Genomic DNA, 15,464 nt, shown 5'->3' on the forward strand with positions numbered 1-15,464 from the left:
AATCCCAGCACACCAGAGAGCACAAAGTATATATGGAAAGATGTTGGCAGAAATGTTAAGTAGGGCTGGCTGGAAAATAAGAATTCCATTTTGTGACAAATTTTGTGGCTTCAAAATTTGACTTCATTCTGCATTGGAACAAAAACCGGAGCTTCTCAGATTTTTCATGGAAAAAATGAGCAAGCGAGAGAGAGAGCAAGGGAGAGCCACCACATAATACCCAATAGTCCGGTGGTAAGGGCACTCCCCTGGGATGTCAGTCCCCTGACCACGATGCTATTGGCTGTTCTTCTTCGAGTGCTGTCCCTGTGGGTGCTCCACTTTAGGTGTTCCTGTGCTCATAGTCGGAGACTTTTGGTAGCAGTGCCCAGTTGGGTCGCACATGCGTGGTCCCTGCCTCGTGCTACTGCAGGCAGTTAACCAAGGCTGTGTGGCCAACCCCCACTCAGTTCATTCTCTACCGCCCTTGGCTACAAGTCGGAGCAATCAGCAGCACCTCGCTACTTTGTAGTTAATTAGTTACAGTCAGTTACTTAGTTTCCTTGTTATCAGCTACTTAGCTTGTTTCCCTTTTCTTTTCTCCTCGCTTAAAAAAAACCCAAAAACCTCATGGCCAGGAACTTCAGAAACAGCTGTTTGAGGGCGAAAGCCCCCGCCCTCCAACAGGAATGCCCGGTTTCCCGGGCTTTCAGTACCTTGCCTCCAGGGCTCGCAGACCTGACAGCCACGGTCGGTGTGTTTGCTGCCTGGGCGAAGCATGTATGCCACATTGCATTGCCTCAGGCTCACGGCCAGAACAGCACAGAGTGGAGAGGTCTCTCGGATCTCGGGGCATGAGGCTCAGGACACCCCCCTTCGCCAACCGCGGCTTCGGACAGGGGTCCTTTCTCCAACCCCACATCGGAGTTCCCCACTGCAGGAATAAAAAAAACCAAAACAGAGCCGTCCCACGGATAATAATAGTACCATCTGTGCTGTCAGCGCCGGGAGCTCGGGTGGCTGAGAGCTCCGGCACCTCTGCAGACAGAGACTGCAGGGGATGGCTCCAGCGCAGGCACTGAGGGGAGGTCAGAGCCCCATGCCACTGTCTACAGCCGCTCCGCGGGCAGGCATCCAATGCCAGCACCGCCTGGGCTGTCAGCGCTGGGAGCTGAGGTGGGGGAAAACCCCGGCACCACTAGAGCCAGAGACTCCACAAGAGCGGGCTCCGACGCAGGCACTAAGGGGAAATCGAAACCCTGTGCCTCCGCACTGCGATGTCTGTTCATTCCGCAGGCAGGCTTCCAATACCGGCACCAGCTGTGCTGTCAGCACCGGGAGCCGAAGTAGCGGAAAATCCTGGCACCGCTAGAGCCAGAGACTCCACAAGAGCCGGCTCCGACACAGGCAGTAAGGGGAAACCAAAACCTTGTGCCTCCGCACCACGATCTACAAACGGCGCCGCAGCACCACTACAAAAGGCGGCTTCTTCAAAGGTGCGCCCAACACACACAGAGGCACAGCCAGCAGTGCTGCCTTCTCCTCCATAGCCCTGGCACCGACAAGGAGACAGCCACAGAGGCCAATCAAACCAGCACAGCAGCAGTTCCTCAGACAGAGGGTTCTGGTATTTGGCTCTGCCCCTATCCCCCTATCCGCGGTACCAATACGAGAATGACACCCTCGGCACCAAGTCTCCCTGCATCCCCAACATCACTCACTGTCTCTCTCTTTATTTGAAGGAGGAAGATGAGGAAGAACAGGGAGCTATTCCCCCACCGGCTCCTATCCATCAGGAGTCAGTCAACCCAGGAGTCTCTCCTGGGGCATATTATGCTGTCCCCGGGTACTTACAGTGGTATGGGGACCCCCTATGCTGCTCCCATCCCAGTGGGCATAGTGGACTCCATGGGTCATATGCCCCACACAAGGGGGGACTGCCCGCCACGGCCAGACCCAGCACACAGTAATTCCCCCACAACTTCTGTACCAGCACCCTCAGTGGTACCAGGGGAAGAGGAGGAAGAACCCCAGCTCCTGCAGGGGACATCACCTACCCACTTGCCATCATTGTCCATAGAGGACACCTTTATGCCTCCTCCCCCTAATATAGGGGATGATTTCAAACTGTTCCATGGCTTATTTGAGAGGGTGGCCCACTCTGGACATCTCCCTTGAGGAGGTCCCCATGATACCGCATGGGCTAGTGGACTTTTTGCATACATCCACTTTGTGTAAAAAAAAAAAAAAAAAAAAAAATTGCCCTTCACATGAATGAGGCACTGATGGACCCTGTAAGGGTCATTCCGTGGACCCCTGCGGCTGCCCCTCCAGCTGGCGGGAGGTCAGACAGGAGGTGCGTACCAACAAAGGGCGCAGACTTTGCATCCAGTGCCTAATTTCTTAGTGATAGATGCAGTCCAGCTACGTGGCATGCAACAACAGCCCAGAAACACAACTCATGATAAGGACTGGAAAAGACTTGATCAGTTTTGGCAATAGGCTTACACCTTGGCTACCCATCACCTCCGCATAGCCAGCTATGCGACATTACTAACAAAATACAACTATACAAACTACACAAAAATGTCCAAATTGTTTAATTTTATTGCCAAGGACAAGGGAGAACAATTCTCAGCACTTGATTCTGAGGACAGGGCTGCAGCATCTGTGTCAACGGTGATTGTAATGAGAAGAGCCTCATGGCTCTATCTTTCTGGCTTCCCCGAAGAGGTGCAATCCACGGTGGAAGACTTGCCAGCCCAAATTATTCGCCAAAAGACAGACGACTCGCTCCACTCACTCATGGACTCACGAGCAACTCTCCTATCCTTGGGAACCTATAACCCCAAACCCAAGAGGAAACAGAGGAATTACTTTACATCCCAACGATACCGCCGGCCAATGTATTCACAACAACAGCAGTGATTTGACTCACAAGGTCGCAGACACTGGCCCTAAGGGGACAACAATCTACTTCTCAAGTTGCTGCATCCCAACCATCAACCTCCAATAATTCAACAAGTTCGTCAGAAACACAACGATTCAAGATGGTCACACTATACACTATAAGTGTCTGCCTGCTAAAAACGTCAACCCAGCACACAGCATTGCAAGCCACTGAACAGGTGGTAACCCTCTTCACAAATCTGGGTTTCCTAATAAATACCGACCAGCCCATTCTAACAGTGCAAGAGCTGGACTTCATTGGGGCACACCTCAACTCTATCGAGGCCATAGCCTCACTACCAAGCCAACGTTCTGTCACTCTCACCGGCCTCATACCCACTGCGCAAAATAGCCCACAGGTATCTGCCAGGACTTGCCCCCAACTCCTTGTCCACATGGCAGCCACAACATTTGCTGTCAGACACACCAGATTAAACATCCGTTGCCTACAAGGAAGGCTATGTATCAGCTTTGTTCCACACAGGCACAGCATAAACAAGCACCCCACAATATCAGGCAAAATAAAGGACCCCCTTCTCTGGTGGGCAAAACCGACCAACGTATGCACGGGGGCACCCTTCTTTTAGACCACAAATGCCTCACTCCTGGGATGCGGCGCACACCTGCACCCACATTCTATGTAGGGCCACTAGTCCCCTGCGGAATCCGTTCGACATATAAACCTATTGGAACTTCAAGCTGTCCACAAGGCTTGCTCCCAATTCCTGCCACTCATCAAGGACAAGGCTATTTGAAGCCTTAGCTTGTATCTATTATATAGACAGACAAAGGGGAGCACACTCACAGTATCTCTGTATGCAAGCCATAAAACCCTGACAATGGTGCATCAGACACAATATCCACCACAGCAGATACTCTCAGGACTGCAAAGGGAGCTTGACAACACAGTACTCCTGCATGTATTTCAACACTGGGGATTCCCCACAGTAGACCTTTTTACAACTACACAAAATACCAAAAACCCTCGTTTTCACTCTGGTGCAGGTCTCGGCATGCAGTCATTAGGCGATGCATTCTTCCTCCAGTGGAACGCTCCCCTTCTCTGTGCCTTCCCTCCTATTCCTCTCTTGAACCAAATGATCCACAAGATCAGGCTGGATGGGCCACAGTAATTCTACTAGCATGGTCTCGCCAAACCATGGTATCCTTACCCGCTCAGCATGACCGTGCATCCATGAATCGCACTCCCACTTCTGTCTCACCCGCTGTCCCAGGACTCAGGCCGTGTCCTGCATCCACAGAAACTCCACCTCAGAGCATGGCTCCTCCATGGCTCATAGAACCTGTGCTGACCTGTTCAGAGGTGGTATAAAATATAGTTATGCAGTTGAACAGGAATGAACTGTTGCCCATACATCCTGAAGGAGAGATGAGTTAAGGCCTGGTGCCAACTAAAACGGATGACTTCCATCCCAGGGACATTACTCTCTATACTGCGTTACCTATTAGAACTCAAATGGTCAGACCTATCCATGAACTCAATAAAAGTCCATCTACCTACCATCACAACATTCCACCCCAAGGTGGATTGCCATCCCGTCTTTACCCATCTACTGACCCAATGTTTCCTCAGAGTACTCAGTAATGCCTACCCTGAACTACGTGAGCCTACTACACCATGGGACCTGAACCTGGTTTTTTGGATCATCACCTCTTCCCCGTTTGAACCCATGACTACATAATCACTGCTACACCGTTCTATGAAAGTAGCATTTCTTGTGGCAATGACACCTGTCAGACGTGTGGCAGAACTGTGGGCTTTCATGGCGGAACACCCATACATGGTCTTCTTTGAGGATAAAGCCTCCCTCAGACCACACAGATAGAACACATTACACACTTCATAATCTTGATGTTCGTAGGGCATTGGCTTCTTACATAGACAGGACTAAAATAAATCACCCAGACTGTTTCTATCCATCACTGAATGCTCCAAAAGGAGCACCATCTCTAAACAAAGACTTTCCAAGTAGATCCATAATGGCACAAAACTCTATCATCAGTGCGACTGCCAATCCCTCATGGGGATTCGCTCACATCCCACTAGAGCCTTATCAGCCTCCACTGCTTCCCTGCACAATGTACCTATCACGGACATTTGTAGAGTTGCTACCTGGGCCTCAGCCCATACTTGTAGACAGCACTATGCCTTAGAGCAACAGGCAACGTCTGATACCTCCTTCAGATGCTCTACACTATTGGAAGTCACGACTTCAACTCCGAAGCCCCTCCTTCCATCGGAGGGCACTACTCTGAAGTCACCTAAAGTGGAGCACCCACAGGGACAGCGCTCAAAGAAGAAGAGAAGGTTACTCACCTTGTGCAGTAACTGACATTCTTGGAGATGTGTGTCCCTGTGGGTGCTCCGCTACCCTCCCTCCTCCCTTCTACTTCGGAGTTTCCTTATTAGTCTCTGCAGTAGAGAAGGAACTGAGTGGGGATTGGTCACACAGCGTCGATTAACTGCCTGCAGCAGCACGAGGCAGGGACCACGCATGTGCGATCCAACCAGGCACTTCCGAGCGCAGGGGTGCACGAACATCTGAAGTGGAGCAGCCATAGGGACACACATCTCGAAGAACCTCAGTTACTGCACAAGGTGAGTAACCTTCTCTTCTGGGGTGGTGGATCTCTCTCTTTCACCTGGACCTGAAAAACCTTCCCAAAGAAAGTTTAGTTGGAACTGATCTTTTTCTGTGAAATTTCCTTTCCACTAATTGGCATTTTCCAATGGAAAAAACATGGTGTTGCAAAACTTCCCACCAGCTCTCCCTTTAGGGCAGGTATCTGTGCTGCCCCTAGAATGAAATCCCTATGGCAGCTAGTTGAATGGCAAGTGTCTTGTGTAGGAAACTGTCAAAGATGTTTCCTGAGTTTTGAAAAAAATCAGTCTGGTCAAGACACATCTCACTGAAAACGTATCAAGTTTTCGATACAGACACCTCCTGAGCCATGGTGAGGAAATGAGAGAATGAGTGATGGTGTTAGAGCACCCAGTAGCGTTCTAGAAAAACTAAAGGGCTTCCGATCTGTTTTACATTCTCTTGATGTTGATTAACTGCTGGAAGGACCTGGGGCTAGGAGAGCTGAGGGCTACAGCAGTACAAGCACAAGTTACTCAGATAAGGTGTGTGCACCACCTGGTGGTTGTGCAGGTGTTTGTTTTGCGGATACAGACTAACACTGCTGCTACTCTGAAACCTGTTTTAATCAGAGAGAGACTGACATACACTAGCAATGCTGTCACCATGGAAGTCACTGCAGACAAAGTGAGTCTCCAGCGGGGGTTAACTGGAGCTAGGACAACAGCTTTTAAGTGTTGGATTTGTTGACCGCTGGACTTCTCTTGCGATGGCCTGATTCTGAAGCTGGTGACCTCATTGGAGCTGCGCGCATGGTAGCCGTGTGCCCCAGAGAAGCTGTCTCTCTGCTCCTCTGTGTTGTGCAGGGAGCGCTGAGATGTGCTGGTCCTCCGAAATCCTCATTTTCTGCAGCTGCTGTCAAACAGCAGCTTCCGAAGTAAAGCTCTTGCAGGCTCTCACGAAGTGCAGACTTGTCTCTGTGTGCACCGCCGGGGACGGCTGCCCCGTGGAAGGGAGCAGTCAATCTGTGCAGACTGCTAAAGGGAACGGATCCCATCTGCTGAGCCCAGGCTGGCACCATCCTAAGCCCTTCAGCTCCCCATCCTGCTGCGAAGTCTCTCTAGTGACTGGGAGAGTAAATGTCTGTCTATGGGCCATCTGAGTGCTCTAGCCCCTGGGACCCCCACCTTAATGGGATCCTGTTGTAATAATGGGATGACTCTTCTCTCCTGGGGGCTTTTTAAAAAAAGCTTTCTCCCACAGTGAGGGCTCTGTGCCCTGAAATGAGAGAACCCAGAACCTTGGCTACTGTGATTGGTGGGCCCAAGCTGGCTCAGCTGTGTCTGCTGCATCCACTCAGAGCAGGATCCACGTACGTTTCCTTTCCGTGCCTGCCCCTGTAGACGTAGCAAAGGGGACGTGCGCTCTCGCGGCTCAGGCTGCCGGCTGTGACAGTGTCAGGGAAGCTCTGGCACGCTTGTCAGTGGCTTGAAAGCTGTTCCAACGTTGGGGCAGGTTTTCTCACCTGGATCTCAAGGAGGCAGCTCATTGAGGTGATCTAGCCAATGTCTCCGTCCATGTGAGCAGACATTGCCCTAATCTGTTGCTATTTCTGCTCACCTCTCCTTATGTTACGTGGCCGGTCATGTGGTCTCATGCCATACTGCAGAGGCCCTTTCAGTGATCAATATTCCTTTTGCAGCTCTTGTATTGGTTTTACAACTGTGTTGATAATCGTCTTTTATCACGGCCAGTTATTTTCTACTTTGCCAAGTAACTGGTTATTATCTTTTAGCCATTTGCCTAATGCACCATATAGTGCTCAGAACTTCCAGGAGTCAGGCCTCCCACGAGGGACAGCTGTTCTGGCCTATAGATAATGTTCATGGTGAGTGTGAACAAGGCAAGATTATGGGTAATAGCATAGGAATTGCTGCTGGTTAAAAGGTCCTGTTGTAGCTGAAGCCCTTAACAGCCCGAGTGAAGTTACCTGGCTCCAACAAGGAGCTGTAAGAGCAATTGTATGCTTAGTATTTGCAATGCACCTTCTTGTGTGCCACAGATGCTTTGCTCCCCAGGCTGGAATTCCCAGAGCACAAATCCCACCTTGTTTTCAAGCCTGGGATTTGAAGTAGAGCAGCACATCCAGTGGAGCTCCAGGGAGGCTGGGGGTTAAGGCGCCAGCTTGAAGAAGCTGGCAGCATCTTACCTGAGACCATATCCTATGTTATGTTTTAGGGACAGGGTCTGTATTGTTAGCAGCTGGCTGTGGGTTCAGGCCCCGGGTAGTGCTGCTGAGCATGAGGAATCCATCCTGACAGCTTTCTCCCCGAGCCATTGTGGACGTGGTTTCTGGGAGTTGCTCAGTGCTCACGTGTGAGTGCTTTGCACCAAGCTGCAACTCGTGTAGATCCTTCGAGCTGGGCTTTTGCTCCCTGACCTAACGAGACAGCCACCTCCTACCATGGGCCAGGAAGGAAGGTCTAACAGGAGCCCATCCAACCTCCAGGGCAAAGAGAAGCCCAGAGGCGAAGGATGATGAAGCGGTGGGGGTAGGAAGAGGAGTCTCCAGAGAAGACCCCTCGTTTGAAGACAATGACTTGATTCATCCTCCTAGAACACAGACCAGTGCAAGGGTTGGTTGTTTATTGGAAGCTGACCAGTGACCTGGCCAGTTCAGGAGGAGGGGAAGGAACAGACAAGCTATCGCATGAGTTCCTCTCCCTGCAGATCAGTCTGTAGCTCTAACTGCTTGGTGCAGTTGCTACTCGCCCTTCTCACTACCGTGTCAAGGGGAACATAGCAGACCTCTTGTCTGAGGAGCTGCTGACGGCTGTGAGCATCCCTCTCACCTCTGGATCTATAATGCATGGGAGAGGCATTGGTAAAACCCTAGCCTGGGCTGATTTCACCCACGAGCCCTGTGCTCTCGGCACACAAGAGGGAGTCAAGGGGGCTGGAAAACAAGGGCTTGCGTTGTTTCCAGTTGGCTGCTGGGGTGAGGCATGTGAGGAGCTGGGCTGGCCTGGGGCACACACCAGGGCCCCTGCCTCTCTCCTCCAGTTGCCCAGAGCAGTTGGATTTATGCTCAGCGCAGCTTGCTGTGGCTCAGCACACACATGCCCAGTGAGGCCTAGACACTGGCCCCTCCCCCACAAACACTCATGGGAGCTGATGAACAGGATGGGGAGAGCGCAGCAGAACCGCCTTGTGTCCAAACCCCACTGTGTGGTGCCTCGGAGTGGCTGTCAACTGCTACACATCAGGGCTAGACAGGGGCCACTTTATTCCCAGCGAGGAGCAGCTGTGTGAACTCCCCATCTGCCAGCCAGCATACACCAGGCACTGTTCCCCCACCCCACCACCCCCGAAGCAAGGGCCCAATCCTGCCAGTGCTCCACCCACCCACTGGGGCCCCTACATGGTTCAGCACAGAGATGGCTCCTCGTCTCTCCCAGCCACTGCACGGGGCTCCTCAAACCCAAGGGGGGTGGAGATCAGACTTCCCCCCCACCCTCCACACCTGAGAGCTGCCAACTGGAAACAACACCAGCCCTGCTCCCTGTTTTCCAGCCCCCTCGGCTCCCCCTTGTGTGCCGAGACCGGAGAGAACAGGGCTCGCGCAGCCGTGTGGGTGAAGTCAGCCCAGGTTAGGGTTTTACAAATCCCTCTCTCATGAACTACAGATCCAGAGGTGTGAGAGATGCTCAGAGACCTGCCAGCAGCTTTGAGATGGGGTTAAAATCATGTGTCAGACCCCCCCATGAGCATTTTTTTAAGAGTATATTGTGGGGGGGGGGAGGAGGGTGTTTGCACCCCCCTGCCCATCTCCACTGTGTGAGGGACAATGTTGCCAACACTCCCACATTTACTAAGGAGATTCTGGCCCCTGCTGTAGGAGCCCTCACCCCACATCTGCCCGTCCACCTGCCCAGCAATTAATTCTGCCCCCAAATCAGTCCTGCCCCCCACCTGTGCTTGTCCTGCAGCTCCCAGGGCTCCTCACCCCACCTTCCTAGGCTGTGCTGCAAGGGAGGGGAGGGGAGAGGAACCGTCCTGAGCGGCTGGGTGCTTTAGTCCCCTCCCACCCCCGTGAGAACAGCAGTGTTGGCTCCTGGGGTGGGGGAGAGCCCTGCCTGCCTCCTGCAGCAGCTCCGACCAGTCTGGATGAGGTCAGTGGGGAAGGCAGCCGATCATAAGGGTTTTCCATCTGCCCAACCCCCATGAATCCAGACTGCTTCATGCCCAGACCCTCCTGCCGAGCCTCGCCCCCCTGCACCCAGACCCCCTCAACGAGCCCCACTCCCCCTGCACCACCCTGACGAGCCACCCACACCCAGATCCCCACCCTACTGAGCCCCAACCTGCTGCACCTGGATCCCCACTTACTGAGCCCCACTCCTCCAGTATCTGGCCCCCGCCCCAGTGAGCCCCCCACACCCAGATCCCCCTTACTGAGCCCCAGCCACCTTCACCTGGACCCCCCTGCAGAGTCCCATTACTGTTGCACCCAGAACCCCCCAACAAGCCTCTGTGTATCCAGATCCTCCACTGAGCTGCCCGGACCCCGATTGGCCCACACAGAAATCACACCTGAATCCCCCACACTTGGATCCTGCCTTGCTGAGCCTGCCTGCCCACACCTGGTGCACCTGGCACGGAGGGGCAGGGCTCTGGGGTGTTTCTGGGGCAAGCCTGGTCCTTGCACTGTGTCAGGGTCGGGTGCAGCCTTACCACTGAGTCTGTGTCCCCGGGCGAGAGCTGCACAGTGATCTCCCACCTCTGTGCAGCCTGTAGCCTGTGCTCTCCAATGCCACGCTGGAGCCTTCGCATTTATTTTACAATTAAAATTTGCAGAATTTTAAAATACTGTGTGCAGAATTTTTAATTTGTTGGTGCAGAATGCCCTCAGGAGTAACAGACAAGAAAGGAAATGAGAGCTGTGTGAATTTCAGGTCCTGTTGGGGAGAAAATCTCAGTTTGACCAATGGAGTGTCCCCATTCAGTGGGGACGTAGCTGTGACCCTCCAGCTTCTAAGAGAGGTTGATACAGGTGAGGGCGGAAGAGACGGAATCCCGGCCCATCTTTCAGGAAAGGGTTAGTCTGACCCCTCGCTGCGCAGATGGCTAGGATGGGGCCTGTGGGGACTGATGACTGCAGCATCTGGAAGGTTTAAGAGACTTGAAGGTCTGGTTCGGATCACTGGCGTAAGCTCTCTGACGTCAGCATAGTTTCTCTTGATTTCTAGCAGTGTGAGATTTGAATGTCCTCTTAAATTTCCACTTCCAGAATTAAGGAAGCAAAAGCAGTATTTTTAACTTGGCTAGTGAGCATGAGAACCTGAAAGTGTTTTAGTCAGGTCCCCTCCATAGCCCCCAGATAGCAGAAATCTGCTTGGGGCCAAGGGAGACCCATCTCTCCAGGCGCTGATAGGCTATTACAGCTGTGGGATTAATGCAAGCAAACCAAGCAGAAGGCGAACAGATCAGCAACGCAGCCACATAGCCAAAGAAAAACACTTCGCATTAGTCTGATCGCTGACCCTCTGCAGTACTTCTGGTTCTTGCTCATCATTCAACGCTGTACACGCAACCTGACATCTCGGTACCTGAGTTCCTCAGAGAGGCCTCCATAGGCTCCAACATAAGGCTGTGCATCCACCAAGGAAGGATTCAAAGGAGCACACTCACTGCACGTAACTGGCAGGCAAGATGCACAGCCTAGGGTTTGCAGTTGTGAAAAGGGGCTGTGCGCTGATTTGATTGCTTGCACTTTGGTAGTGCAAGGCTGGAGTGACATCCGAAAGAGGCAAAGCGTTTAAACCCCAGCAAGAAATCTGGTTCAGGCTCTAGCATTGTTTGACTGGGAACTGTTTTATAGTGAGCTCCAGAAATAAATTGTGCAATATATAATTTATCTGTCAAAATATTTATAAAACAAGTGCCTCTGCCCGGGTCTGCTGGAGTGTAGCTAGGTTTGAAATCGCATAGGAGGAGGTGGTAGCAGTGCCACAAATTATACATGCTGAAAGATTTTTAAATTCACTTTTTGTTTATGCTTTGTGGAGGCTGCGGGGGAGATTTTTAATGCGGAGGGTAATTAACTGTTGGGCAACTTTACCAGGAATGTGGCAGATTCTCCAGCAGTTGGGAATCTTTTAAAGCAAGATTGGATGCGTGGCTAGAAGATAAGCCCAGTAACTTGTGGCCAAACTACAGCGTGGCGGCCGTGGGGCTGAGCTGTGAGCACTTGTGACTGTTGTATGTGACCTGGTTATTGCACTAGTAACTGTAGAGCTACGCTGGGATATTGGAATGGCCACGGTAGCCATGTCATCCCAGAATATGAGAGAGACAAGGGTGGGGGAGGCAATAACTTTTACTGGACCAGCTTCTGTTGGTGAAATAGACAGACCGGCTTTGAGCTACACAGAGCTCTTCTTTAAACTGTTGTTTTAAAACCCTGTTTCTCTTATGCATTGCTGTGTCCCTGCTGGTCTATGTTGTGCAGCAGGTCAGACCCGCTGATCAGAATGATCCCTTCCTTCCATTAGATTAATGGAGATCTGTCTAAACCATGAGATTGCTCTGAAAATCTCAGCCAGTATTTCCGCCATGGACCTGCTCTCCAAGCCCTGCCTGCTCCGGGAAGGACGCCCTCCTGGCCCCCACCACGGTGCTCTTCTATCTGGCACGAATCCAGCTCCAACACTGGATAAAGAATTTGTACTGTGCTCCTAGTGACTCTGAGGCTGCCAATCCAAGCAGCGAGAATGTGGCTTGTAGTGGCAGCCCAGACAGGCCCTTGAGGGGGCCTCGCAGCTGTGCAGAACAGGCTGGAGACTGCTGCCCAGCAGATACATGCCTCACAGAGTGAGAATCCTGGGCTTAGATCCTCTCCTAGAAATCGCTTCCAGGGCTTGGATGGCCCATGCTGGAGGCCGAGGCGCTCTCTGATGCCTGCTGGCAGCGGGGGTGGAGGAATGTGGTGCTAATGTTCAGTGTCTTCCACAGGAGGTGATCGTCCCAGAAGTGAAGTGGAGGAAGGTTTCCCCAGCATCTCTCTCCCTATCTCTCCCGGATGCAGACTACCAGTGCATCCACCGAGCGTCCATCAGCAGCCTCAGCACCAAGGAGAGCTCTTTTAATTCCGAGGAGCCGCTGGTATCAGGTGAGGGATGCTGGGGACAGAGGGTTAGAGCTAGTAGCCAGCTCTGGCAGAGTATTTACATTCGCGCCTGTGATTTGCCTTTGGGAACGTTTCTCTGGCCACTGTCCTCCTTTTGACGGTTTGTTTGGCTTATTGCACTGAAAACATTTTACAGATGGGGAAATAGAGGCACAAGAGCGACGTGATTTGGTTAGGGACACAACGAATACGGGTCAGCACTGGGATTAGAACTCAGCATTCCTAGTTCTCACAGCTCACTAGGCCAAACCTCTGCCAGGTGCTGCATAACTGAGAATATGTTCCCCTGGCTCCTGTGTAGCCCTGGTGCCCATCTGTAGGTGGAGGACACTAAAACAGTGTCCAGATGGGAGCACTGGCCTCCAAGGAAGGAGGAAATAGTATCTGCTGCCTCTTGTGTGAAGAAATTTCCCTTTGGGAATCCTGGCCATGTGATGGAGGAATATTCCCATTGGAGCTCTGGGGAGGGTGTGTGCAGGTCAGAGTGGTTTTGTGGGCTCTATGGAACATAACTCTCGTTCACTAACGGCGAAGGTGCGTGTGGGGCTGCTGTGCATTGTTCTGTAGCTGTATCCCCTGGGGATCGCACAGGGAGAGGACCCCATGACCTCTCCCTAGATCAGGAGGCCGAGCCAAGACCACAGCTGAAGTGGACTGTCCTTGGGAGAGGAGATTCCTGTTTGAATACAACTCTTGCCCATTACATGTCTGAGGCAGAAAGAGCACAAAAAGCTGCCAGCAGGTTTCTTTGCAGATTCCTCAGATCCAGCTCTGATGAAAGAAGAGAAATGCTGAGCCTGGGGTGTAATTAGCTCTGGTTGGATTGCCCTGTTGGAGATCTTGCTGTAGAAGCCATGTTCTTCTTGACTGTGAGAGGGTTTGGCCAACCTGTCCTGAAATGTGGGTCAGGAAATCTACATAAGGTGCCCAAACAGCCTTGCTTTTGAGAGGGATGTTTCTCTCTTTGATGTGCATGGCTTCATGCCATTACCTGCCATGAGTCTTAGTAGGACTTGCCCTTTGGGAAGGTACCTTCGTGCCTGCACCGGACAGCAAAGGATTAAAGGCATTTATTTTGTAAGTATCTAAACTGCCTAGGGAGGTTGTGGAATCTCCATCTCTGGAGATATTTAAGAGTAGGTTAGATAAATGTCTATCAGGGATGGTCTAGACAGTATTTGGTCCTGCCATGAGAGCAGGGGACTGGACTCGATGACCTCTCGGGGTCCCTTCCAGTCCTAGAGTCTGTGAATCTAAGAGAGAGTTCAATTGTGCTGGGCGTCCCTCAGGTGATGTGGTGAATATTGAGCAGGTTCTTAGTATAATGGAATTGAAGCAGAGAAACTCATTGAAAGGGTGGGGGATTACAAATGGATTTCCCTAGGGACAGGGTCGTAGCGAATGATCAGGAGGGCCTGGTATATCAGGGCTTTTATAGCTGTTTGAGGCTGGTTCAGAGAATTGAATAGGGTCCTTAAGCTAGATTAACCATCAGTCTGTCAGTTTCATTTAGGTGTCTCTTTGCTTTTGTTTCAGAAAGTGCAATAAACACAGAAGAGGAGGAATTGGAGGAAGAACCAAACTATGTAGCAGAGCTGAGACCATCTGATTATCAGCTCTTGAAAATCTTCATCGTACTGTAAGCATGCAGTCAGGCATACAGACAGCTACGTGGGAGCAGAGTGGGGAGCCGAGTGCATTGGCTGCAGATCCTTTTCCCTAGGGCTCACTGGTCCAGTCACACCCAAGTCAATAGCAACTGAAAGTCGTTACCACCTGACAGTCCTGTAGTGGCCTGTGTGAGATGATGTGGGCTCAGTCCAGTTCCTAGACAGAGATCCACACCACAGTTGGCACCAGCAGCGGAGAAGGCTTGGGATTGAACCACCTTCTCGGCAACAGACACACGTTGGCAGTGGAGGGGGAGAGAATACCAGAGAGAGAGCTTCCTACACTGTTAGAAAGGAATTGCAGGCAGTGGTGGATTAGCCACTGGGCCAATGGGGCCTGGAAAAATGGGCACCCCGCTTCCCCCACCTGCCTGGTGCTCCTGTCGGGGAGCAAGGGAAGCCCCCGTGCCCCAACCCCGCTCCCTGGCAGGAGCACCAGGAGGGGCGGTGCAGGACTGCAGGCGGAAGGGATGGGGGAAGGCACCCACTTGCTCTGGCCCAGGGCCCCACAAAACCCTAATCTGCCTCTGATTGCAGGCATTCTGTTCCACACTGCACACAACCATATCCCTGTTCCTTGCTGCTCTCTAGCATCCCCTATTGAAAAGCTCTGTAGCCCAACTCTCCTCAAGTCGAGTTCGGATGCAGATCCTCGCAGGAATTCTCAAAGCTGTCGCCTTTGCCACCACAGTGTGTTGCGCTGGAGGGTCAGGCTAGCATCAGTGCGGGATTGGAGTGGCAGCGTTAGCCAGCTCTGCTGATTGCAAAGAGTAGAGGAGTAAAAGTGGGGAGGAGGAGAGGAGAAAGCACATGGTCAGAGGAATTCAGTAGAAGGTTGGAAGTAGCCTTGTGGCTGCAGAGCCTAGTGGGGATGTTGAATGCCTCTGCTGTTGGCACCCTCACAGCTGGGCTAGCAGGGCCTGTTTCAGGATTTATTATCTAAACCACTCTGCGATCACACTGGGCTGAAACTTATGAGAGAGGGGTTGACCATGTGGCTGCATTGTGAAAATGATTTAGATCCGTAGAAGGTGAGGGGCCCCCAAAACGCTCATCTCATCCACGGGCTGCTCA

The 15,464-nt window shown here is 52.0% G+C and overlaps 1 protein-coding gene across 5 annotated transcripts in view; it reads left to right on the plus strand.

Moving 5' to 3' along the window:
- The window catches only part of GRAMD2A (GRAM domain containing 2A), an 80,628-nt gene that overhangs the window by 57,339 nt on the left and 7,825 nt on the right, over window positions 1–15,464 (plus strand). For all 5 annotated transcript variants that reach the window (XR_002908896.3, XR_002908897.3, XR_002908898.3 and 2 more), the window contains exons 9-10: window positions 12,546–12,702; window positions 14,257–14,359. Coding sequence is in view for 2 of the 5 variants with exons in the window: in XM_024213752.3 (XP_024069520.2) it covers window positions 12,546–12,702; window positions 14,257–14,359 (260 nt within the window). In the remaining 3 variants the exon portion in view is untranslated. The remainder of the gene's footprint in view (window positions 1–12,545; window positions 12,703–14,256; window positions 14,360–15,464) is intronic.

This window comes from Terrapene carolina, unplaced genomic scaffold, assembly GCF_002925995.2.
Source record: "Terrapene carolina triunguis isolate 2854851 unplaced genomic scaffold, T_m_triunguis-2.0 Scaffold67, whole genome shotgun sequence".
In the NCBI taxonomy this organism is placed as follows: domain Eukaryota; kingdom Metazoa; phylum Chordata; order Testudines; family Emydidae; genus Terrapene; species Terrapene triunguis.